Here is a 9,782-nt window from a genome sequence, read left to right as displayed (position 1 = left end):
CAGAGCAGACACTTAGCTTTCAGAGGATCCAGAGACAGGCTGGGGACACATACCAGGGGCGGGAAGGAACTACTCGGGCTGTTGGCCTCGCCAGCACTGAGCGCCAGGATGCCTGAAGCTCAAGTACCAGGGTGACACTGTCCTTCACCCCCCGTGTGGACTCAGATCTTTGCCGTGTGGCGGCCCCTCAGCCTAGGCAGGTCCAGTCTGCAGCGTTCCTGCGCCTCACGTCCTCACTGGCCACCGCTGCCCCCTCCACGCTGGCTCAGTAGGGTCGGAATTTGCGCTGGGCCCGCATCAATTCAATCCTCTGTTTGTCCTCCTCGAACTTCTTACGCAGCTGTGCCAGATCTGAGGGGCGGGGAAAGGGCCAGGATCAGACAGCCTGCCCGCTGGGCGCCGCGCCCCCTGCCCCCCACTCGAGAGTCCGGGAGCTCAGCATCGCCTCCCCCCTCGGGTGTGCTCTGGGAATGGTCTGGATGCTGCCAGGAAACGGAACTGGACTGCAGGCCCAGACGGAGGGCAGAGGCTCGAGTGGAGAAGACGGCACGCCTGAGTTCTCAGATAGGAAATGCACCAGTAAAACGGCACTTGCTCCCTTACCAGCCCCACCCCAGCACCCACACATCCATAGGTAAAGGAAGAAGGCTCTGGGGGTGCTGAGAGACCCCTGGGGACACCGGTCCCAGCCCTTCCCCACTGCAGCAATCAGACTAGGGAGGACATCGGGAACAGTAAAAGGACTGCACCCCCAGAGTGCCAGAATTCAGATGGCAGCTCTGGTCACTGGATGACTGGGTCCAAGGGGTGTGTGAGGCCGGGAGGCTGGGAGGAAAGCCCGCTATCCAGTGAGTCTAGGGGCCACGAGGTCAGGAGCAGAGGTGCCGCAGGGGGTGGGTAGTGTGGGAGGAGCAGCCAGCAGGTGAGCAGTGTGACTGGGTGGTAGGTCAGGGCTTGTCCCCACTGCTGGGCCCACAGGGAAGCCGTCCTGCCAGGAGGCAGCTCAGCACGGCCACCACAGGTGATCAGCACCCTCCAGGGTGCTCTCCATGTGTGTGGGTGCACACAAACACCCCTCCCCCGGCAGTGACCCTCTCTGCACCCACAGCGAGCACTTGACGCCCGTCCTCTGCAATCTGGCTCCTGCGGGAGGCTGACAGTTTCCAGCACTAACTGCTCAGGAGTCTGGCGGTGGGTCCTACATCCCAGGTGCCTCTGCAGCTTCTAAGTAATCCAGCGGCCCCCACAATGCTCTTTGGGGAGCAACAGGGGAATCACCACATGGGATGCTGCCAGGCTGGGGACCCTAACCCCAGAACCTATTGGGAAGCCTGTGCCTAAGGACACCACTGCCCAACTGCCAGGTCCAGCGCCCGCCCTCTGGGGATTTGTGCTCTGGCCACAGGGGTGGGGACAGGGGCTGGGGGCGCTCCCTTACGCTCCATCTTGGTCTCGCGGTGCTGCCAGGCATAGAAGTTGAGCAGCTCCTTGCGGGCGCGCTTCCGCTTCTCCCTCTCCAGCACCCGCAGGCTGGCTGCCTCTGTCCGGGGGAGCACGGGCCGCCGGCCGCGGCGGGTCACCTTCACCCAGCCCTCCTCATCGGGGACCCCGTCCTCCTCCTTAGCCTTAGCCTCCTCCTGCAAGGAACACGACTGAGCCGGGTAGGCGCCTGGGACCGGCCCTGCAGCCTAGGAGTGCTTCTCCCTCCCCCTGTACCCAGAACCACCCGGGGCACCCACCAGCACCTGCTGCTCCCTCTGCTCCCAGTATGGTGTTGGTGCCTCACCTGGGGGTTGGGGGGTGGCACAGATATGCCAACGCCGCCGCCTCCACCCTCGGACAGTTCATTCCCTATAGACCGTCTAGAGACTAGATGTCACCTATTTAGATGGCCCAGGACTCAGCAGGGAAAAAAGGGACCCTGGACTCTACACGGTGACCTGGCCAGGTTGCCACAGCCCCGCCCCCCGGGAGCCATCCCACGACATGCGTAGCGCCACCTTCCCCATGGTCACACAGGTGATGAGCAGCCAGCCACCTGTGTGGAAGCCCCACCTCAGCGATCCTCTTGTCATACGCCTCCATGAATGAGTCCACCTCCGCCCTCAGGGCCTCGGGGTCCAGCACGGAGTCTGTGTAGTCACTGATCCACTCTAGGGAGAAGGAGGGAGGGAAACGGGGCTTCCTCAGGCCAGCTGGGAGCATCATACACAGGCCGCAGGCACGGAGACTGTGGCCCACGGTCCAGGGGGGAAGCTAGACCTCACCTCTGCCCACCCGAGTGCCAGGCTCAGGCCTCGCACACGCTGCTCTCAGGGCAAGTGAACATGGCAGACGCTGCCCCCACAAAACCTCCCCCGCCAAACCAGGGCCCAGGAAGGAGGCCCCCGACCTTCCCACAGTACTGACTCTGAATGCCACTCTTCATGGGGTAACTCTCTGTCGACACCAGCAAAGGGCCCTTCAGGGCTAAGGCAGCTGACACCCCACTGGGCTTCTGGAACACCACGTAAGCTACCTGGAACCCCTGGAGGGAGGGAGAGATGTCCCAGTGCTGGAGGCCTTCCCACCCTTCTAGCCACCTCCGCCTGGCACAAGCGCTGCCACCTGCCCTCAGCTTGACTTGTCGCCCGAACCGTGAACATAACCAGGAGGTTGTCTGTAATCCAGGGGTGGGGACGACGGCGATCTGAGCTGGCCAACTTCTGTAAGAAGTGACACGTTCCCACCTCTTCCCTTTACAGGAGGGACTCAGTGAAAAGCACAGGAGCAGATGGACACATGGGGCACACACTAGGTCAAACTCCACTAAACCCGGAGGAACTGTGGCCTCAGGAAACACAGGGAAATGACACTGGGCCCACTGAGCCTGGGGAAGAATGGACTTCAGTGGGGGAAGCAGACTGGGAGCGCAGGGAAGGCTTTCACCCAGGACAAGGGAAAGAGCCAGAAGGAAGCTAACGGATGTGGTGAATCCTGCAAAGGAGTGCAGGCTGATCACCCGATTCCTCCTACACCCCCACACAGCCAGGACTGGCCAGGGCCCCAGGGAATGCTCTGCAAGCCCCACTGCCACCCGACTCCACCGTCCCCTTACACACTGGGGACGCTGCCCTAGCCCCACCCCACGCCCCCATTCTAGCAGACCCAGTACTTGGAGGCTTACTGGAACAGGCTTGGGGTGAAAAAACTTCGACTTTGGCTCCTTTGGGCTCTCGGCGAGGTCCGGCTTCTCCTGTAACTCCACTGACCGCACAGGTCCACAGGGGGAGAGGAGGCGGGACAGGCACTCCTGCCATGGCCGAGGAAGCCGTGTCAGTGACCGCAGGGTCTTCCCAGAGCCTCCCGCCGCCCCTGAAGGTTGGGGAGCCCGTCTGCGCCCAACCTGGGAGCACGCAGGGAGGGTCTGGAGGGCCACATCCTCCTCTGCACAGAGGTCACAATCCTGCCCTCCCAGGGCCCGAGGCAACAGCTGGGTTCATTTCCCATTAAAAATCGTGGGCAAAAAGCCACCCCTTCACTGGCCAGGGGACTTGGGAGGAGATGGAATGCGAGATGGAATGCGAGATGGAATGCAGCTATCAGCTTTTTTGCTTTGTGGCAGGACACGGCTGGGCGCACAGGCCCAGGGTGTGTTTGGTTTTCTCACCAGTCTGAAAGGATTTCTCACTTGACAGGACATCTTGCTGAAAGATCAGTCTTTCCCTATCAAATTCTCTGGTGAAATGATCCTAAAAATAAGGTTAGGCTCTAAACTTTCTTTTTTACCATGTTTCCCCGAAAATAAGACCTAGCTGGACAATCAGCTCTAATGCGTCTTTTGGAGCAAAAATTAATGTAAGACCCAGTTTTATATTACATTATATAATACCCGATCTTATATTATAGTAAAATAAGACCGAGTCATATTAATTTTGGCTCCAAGAGACGCAATAAAGCTGATTGTCCGGCTAGGTCTTATTTTCGGGGGAAACACAGTAATTATTACAAGAATAGGTGGGGATATTTTTGGTGCCACTATGATTTTTATGAGACCACCAACTACTTGAGTCAGCCATTTAAACACTGAGTTAAATCTATGCTGTTGGAGTCAGGACGATGGCTGGCCGTGGTGGCGGAAGGGCGTGAGGGCTTTCTAGGGTGCGCGTGATGCTGTTTCTCCATCTAGGTGCTGATTACACGGGTCTGTTCAGTTTGTGAGATGCCAGAAACTCTACCTCTGGCCCGAGGTCATCTCCACACATACACTATTCTTCAGTAAAGGTTAAAAACGACATTCTCTCCTCTTAATGGCTCTTTCTCTCTGTAACTATAATCTCTCAGGAATTTGTATTTCTTTTTTGAAAAAAATTCATCTAAAGTCCAGCAATTTCCTTAGTTTCTCTTCTATAAATTTACATATTAAATTTAACAGTTTTGAAAACAGTTGGCATGTCTGGACAGCAGATTTACAAGTCACTTTATTTCCTTATACTTTTCCTATTTTGTCCTATGGACATGCATCACTTTTATAATCAGGGAAATGCAATATGCAATTTAAACAATTCTGGGTAAACAATAAAAAGCTTTGGGCTCCTTAAAACTGTATTTTTAGAAACACATCTTTAAAAAGCTTATTTCCTGTCACGGGAAAGAGGCAGCCCTCTGGATACCCTCCCTTGGGGCTTCAGTTAGCTGCTTCCATCTCACCGGCAAGGACTTGGTGGGGGCCGGGGGGAGCCCAGCTCTGCCTGAAGCCCACTTGAGCCTCCAGGCTCCCTCTCGATACCAGCTCACCTCTGTGCAGTATGGGGGCACATTGAGGATAAAAAGGGTCCGCTTCTGAGGCCAGGAAGAGGTGATGCCTTCTCGAACTCTGTGCTCTCTCACATAGAGATAATGACACGCCTGCTGCTTTTCAGAGAACTTGATAGGAATGGCTGGAAGAGAAATGGGGTGGGAAGGGACTGGCATGAAAGCCAGGTTCAGGCTGCCCCTTTCTAGTCCCATCTGTCTGTCCACCTACCCATCCATCCTTCACTGAGTCCATCCCCTAGGCAAGGCCTGTGCAGGGTGCTGTGCAGTCTATGAGAGTGAATGAACAAAGAATTTGCCAGGGAGGGGCCCCCAAACTGGTGAGGGAGACAGAACATAACCGGGCAGTTATTACAGGTGGGGAGGGAAACAGGAAGGAAGTTGAAACCCTACTTGCTCTTGGGGAAAACACCAAAATCCTTATCCTGGCTGGAGGCCCTGCTGACCACTTCTGCGGCCTCTTCTCACACCATCTTCCGCCCACCAGCTGGCACCCCAACACTCTGGCTTTCTCTCATGAAGCCAGGGCCTCCCCCATGCTGTTCCCTCTATGTGAAACACCAACCCTCTTCCTTCCACCCGTTCTTCAGGTTTTAACTTCACTTCCTCAGGAGTGCCACACAGGCCAGGTTAGGGTCACGGGCTCTGTGCCTTCGTCATTTCTCATGGTCTTAAGTCTGTATCTGTATGATCATCTGGGTAATCACTCATTTCCATAAATTTTAATCCTCATAAAACTAGGAACTCTTTTCTGTTTTTCTCAGCACCTCCTTCAGAGCACAGGGGGCTACAGTTGCAGTCCCTGCACTCTGAGGCTCACACAGTCCTGGAGAAAGGCAATGGCGGAGCACACACATAGCAAGATTGTATCAAATACAAAAGAAACAGGGGAGTAGTGTGGGGTGATGGGTGGCAGAGGCCTTTAACCAACTGTCAGAATGGCCTCTTGAGGAACATTAGAACTTAGACGCCAAGGACACAAAGCTGGTGGACAGTCAGGGCATAGCTGTTGCAGGAACTCTGAGGAAGAGGGCACTGCAAGTGCCAAATCCCTGAAAGTGTAAAGAGCTTGGTGCTTCAGAGAAACAGAAAAGACCGAGCTTTAGGTCAGCACCAGCCAGAACGAGTGGGGCCGTGCAGGTCAACGGGAAGAAGGCCCGATTTTGTTTTAGGTGCTAACTTTAGCCACTGGAGGGACTAAGTGGGAGTGTGAAGCAAAATCTGATTTAAATCTGACTTTAGAAAGAACATTCTGGCACCTGAGTGGAGAGAACTGAAGGTAGGAGCAAGAACAGAAGCAGAACCAGTTAGAAGGGTACACAACTGCCCAGGAGAGAGTGGATGGGACCGGACTAGGAACTGCAAAGACGTGATGAGAAGCAGATGCGTTCACTTGGCGGGGGGAGGGAGGGTAAGGGTGTAGACGGACACGGGTTCGCCCTGGGGGGGAGGGTGGACAGAGGAGGGTTCACTCCAGAGAAGCCAAAGTGGGCTCGCCCCGAAAGCGTATAGCCAGACGAGCGCCGCTTGGCTCTTGAGGGCCCGGAGCCTCACGACACCTGCGGGGCCACCGCCGACCCCCGAGCCGCCTCCGGGCGAAGGCTGACCGTGCCCGGCGCCGCGTCCCGCACCCCTCACCCCTCACCTGAGTAGCCCGGCGGGCTCGGAATCTCCTCCCGAGAGTCCCGCGCCGCACGCTTCCTCCTGCGTGCCACCATCTTGCCGACCGGAAGCCGCGGGGGCCACTGGGAGTTGTAGTTGGACGATGGGAACGGCGCGTTTCTATGACGACGGCGCCGAGTTGCTCCCCCACAATCTCGGTTACATGCTCTCCTTTCTGGCCCGGGTCACGCCAGGGCCCCACTTTCACTTGCTCGGAATCAAGTCAGCGCATGAATGTGGGAATAAATGTCAGCGTGGACGCGGGCAGTTCCCGGGTGTGAACTCAACTCTCCATTCCCCAAATAACAATGAATGCTCCAGGCGCTCTCCTAAGTACTAGAGATACAGAGGTGAAATAAAAGCCAGCCTTCCTGGAGGTTATATTCTAACGAGGGAACGAGGCAATAAACACACAAAGAAGCAAAACACAAAGCATATGCATCAGAGCAAAGTGCTAGAGAAAATGGAGGAGAGGGAATGTGGTGAGGGGTGGCATTGCAATTTTAAATAAGGTGAAGGCCTCACTGAAGTGCCATTTGAACAAATACTTGAAAGAGGTGAAGGAGCAAGGCGTTCAGGTGTCTGGGAGAAGGGTATTCTGAGCAGAGGGAAGGGAGAGAGCAAAGACTCTGAGGCTGTTGTCTCCCTGGTGTGGTAGAGAAACAAGGTGATCGCCGCGCTGGAACTGAGGAAGAATCTGGGGGGGTGGGGAGGTAGGGGGCAGGGGCCTGGCCGATCCCTTAGGCTCTGGCAGACTACCAGAAGCACTGGTACTCCACCTGCGTGTGATGGGGGCCACATTTGGAGCGGAAAGGAGTGATGTGTAAACAGCCATTTTGGCTGTTACACTGCAGTTAGATTGCGGGAGGGCCATGGCAGCAGCAGGGTCGTTTAGGACACCACTGCAACAATGGATGGAAAGATGAAGGCTTAATCACCTTCATTAAGTGGAGGTGGAGGTGATGAGAGGCAGCCAGAGTCTGGGTATGTTCTGAAGAATTCCAGTCAGATTTGCTGACAGGTTGGATATGCAGTGTGAGAAAAAGAGAAATCCAGGACCTCTGCTAGGTTTCAGTGTCTGAGCAGGTGGAAGCATGGTGTTGTCACTTACAACGTTCCTGCTTTCCCACTGTGCCCCATCGCAGTGCAGACGAGATAAGTCACGTTCCAGCTAGCTGTTGCTTTAAAATAGTTAAAATGGTAAATTTTAATATTAAATATATTTAATATAATGTATACGTACATACATATATATTATTTACCACAGATTTTCTTTTTTTTTTTTTTAAGATTTTATTGGGGAAGGGGAACAGGTCTTTATTGGGGAACAGTGTGTACTTCCAGGACTTTTTCCAAGTCAAGCTGTTGTTCTTTCAATCTTAGTTGTGGAGGGCGCAGCTCAGCTCCAGGTCCAGTTGCCGTTGTCAGTTGCAGGGTGCAGAGCCCACCATCCCTTGCGGGAGTTGAAGGCAACCTTGTGGTTGAGAGCCCACTGGCCCATGTGGGAATCGAACCGGCAGCCTTCGGTTTTAGGAGCACGGAGCTCCAACCGCCTGAGCCACAGGGCCAGCCCTACCACAGATTTTTTTTTTAAAAAAAGGAATTGAACTACTGATACAACCTACAACACAGATGCACCTTGAAAAAATTATGCTAAGGAAGCCAGTCACAAAAGACCACACATTGCATGATTCCATACACGTGCAATGTCCAGAACAGGCAAATCCACAAAGACAAGACGTTAGACTAGTGGCTACCGGGGCCGGGGGTGGGCGGAGGGGGACATGGAATAATTTTAAGTATGGGTTTCTTTTTTGGAGCCTGAACAGTTTCTAGAATTAGTCACGCCCCAGGCCTATAACTAGTGTAAGGTTTGGTTTATCTTTGCCTTCAGCCAGCCTTGCCCATTGTTCTTATGAATCTAGGTTAACTAACACACCTTTGAAGTGCCAGAATAATCCTCTTTTCCAGACCCCAAGAGGAGCACATGTTACTAACAGTATATCATCCCTATTTACCGCGAATGTTCTCTCCATTTGACTTTGTATCCAGTCAGATTTCTCCACCTTGCTGTCTCCCTCTCTCTCTAACCTACCAGCAATAGATTTCATGTAATCTTCCTTACGTTCCCTGCTCTGATTCCAAATGCATAAAAAGAACTGCCAAACTTCCATTCTCTGGAGCATTTTCTCAATCTGTTGAGAGCTTGCTTCAGGGCATGCCCACAGTTTGGCTCAAATAAACTCTTAAATTTTCTATAGGTTCGGATATTCTTATGTCAACAGGTGTACAGACCACATATTCATTCATCTGGTAGCAGACACTTGGGTTGTTTGTACTTCTATTATAATAGTTACAAACATTCGTGTGCAGAACGTGCAGACATGTTTTAATTCCTCATGAGTATATATTTAGGAAAATATCTTGGTCACTCTGTTTAACTTCTTGAGAAACTGCTAAACTGTTTTCTAAAGTGACCCCACCATTTTATAATCCCACCAGCCATGTGTGAGGGTTCCAACTTCTCCATATCTTCGTCAACAGTTGTCATTGTCTGTCATTTTTATTATATCCACCCTAGTGGGTGTGAAGTGGTGTTTCTTATGATTCTCATTTGCATTTCCCTAATGACTGATGATACTGAACATCTTTTCATGTGCTCATTGGCCATTCATGTATCTTTTTATTATTATTGAAATGTTACTCAAATTCTTTGCCCATTAGGTTATTTCTTTTTGTTGAGTTGTAGGAGTTCTTTCTGGATACAATTCCTTTGTCAGATATATGATTTGCAAATATTTTCTTCTATTCTGTGGGTTGTCTTTTCACTTTGTTATAGGAATCCTTCAAAGCACAGAAGCTTTGAATTTTGATGGAATTAACTATTTTGTGTGGATATCCCGTTGTCTTTGAATCACGTATCGAAAGGACTATTCTTTCCTCCAGTGAATTGTCTTGGCACCCATGTTGAAAATCAATTGACAAGACCTATGAGCTTTACTTCTGGACTCTCCAGTCTATGCCATGGACTTATATTTCTATCCTTACACTAGTACCACATTGTCTGATTACTATAGCTTTGTAATTAAGGTTTGAAATTGGGAGATGTGAGTCCTTCAACTCTATTCTTTTCAAGAGTGATTTGGCTACTCAGGGTCCCTTCAGTTTTTTTTTCCAACAATGTTTTGTAGTCTTCAAAATGTAAGTTTTACATTTATTTTGTTAAATGTATGCATTTTACTTTTTGATGCTATGCTACGCAAAATTGTTTTGATTTTTAGATTGTTCATGGCAAGTATTTATCAATTGATCTTGTCCTGCAACCT

The 9,782-nt window shown here is 52.1% G+C and overlaps 1 protein-coding gene across 1 annotated transcript; it reads right to left on the bottom strand.

The window, feature by feature from the left end:
• Positions 1-53: 53 nt before the first annotated feature.
• On the bottom strand, positions 54-6,531 carry RRP7A (ribosomal RNA processing 7 homolog A). The gene is made up of 7 exons (XM_033116839.1): positions 6,440-6,531; positions 4,777-4,919; positions 3,167-3,292; positions 2,410-2,527; positions 2,056-2,153; positions 1,439-1,637; positions 54-351 (listed from the first exon to the last, which is right to left on the bottom strand). The coding sequence occupies exons 1-7, from the start codon at positions 6,510-6,512 to the stop codon at positions 266-268; spliced, it is 843 nt and encodes a 280-aa protein (XP_032972730.1). The 5' UTR covers positions 6,513-6,531; the 3' UTR covers positions 54-265.
• Between the last annotated feature and the right edge of the window lie 3,251 nt (positions 6,532-9,782).

Source organism: Rhinolophus ferrumequinum, chromosome 10 (genome assembly GCF_004115265.2).
Source record: "Rhinolophus ferrumequinum isolate MPI-CBG mRhiFer1 chromosome 10, mRhiFer1_v1.p, whole genome shotgun sequence".
Classification (NCBI taxonomy): Eukaryota; Metazoa; Chordata; class Mammalia; order Chiroptera; family Rhinolophidae; genus Rhinolophus; species Rhinolophus ferrumequinum.
This window is presented reverse-complemented; position numbering and strand designations above follow the sequence as displayed.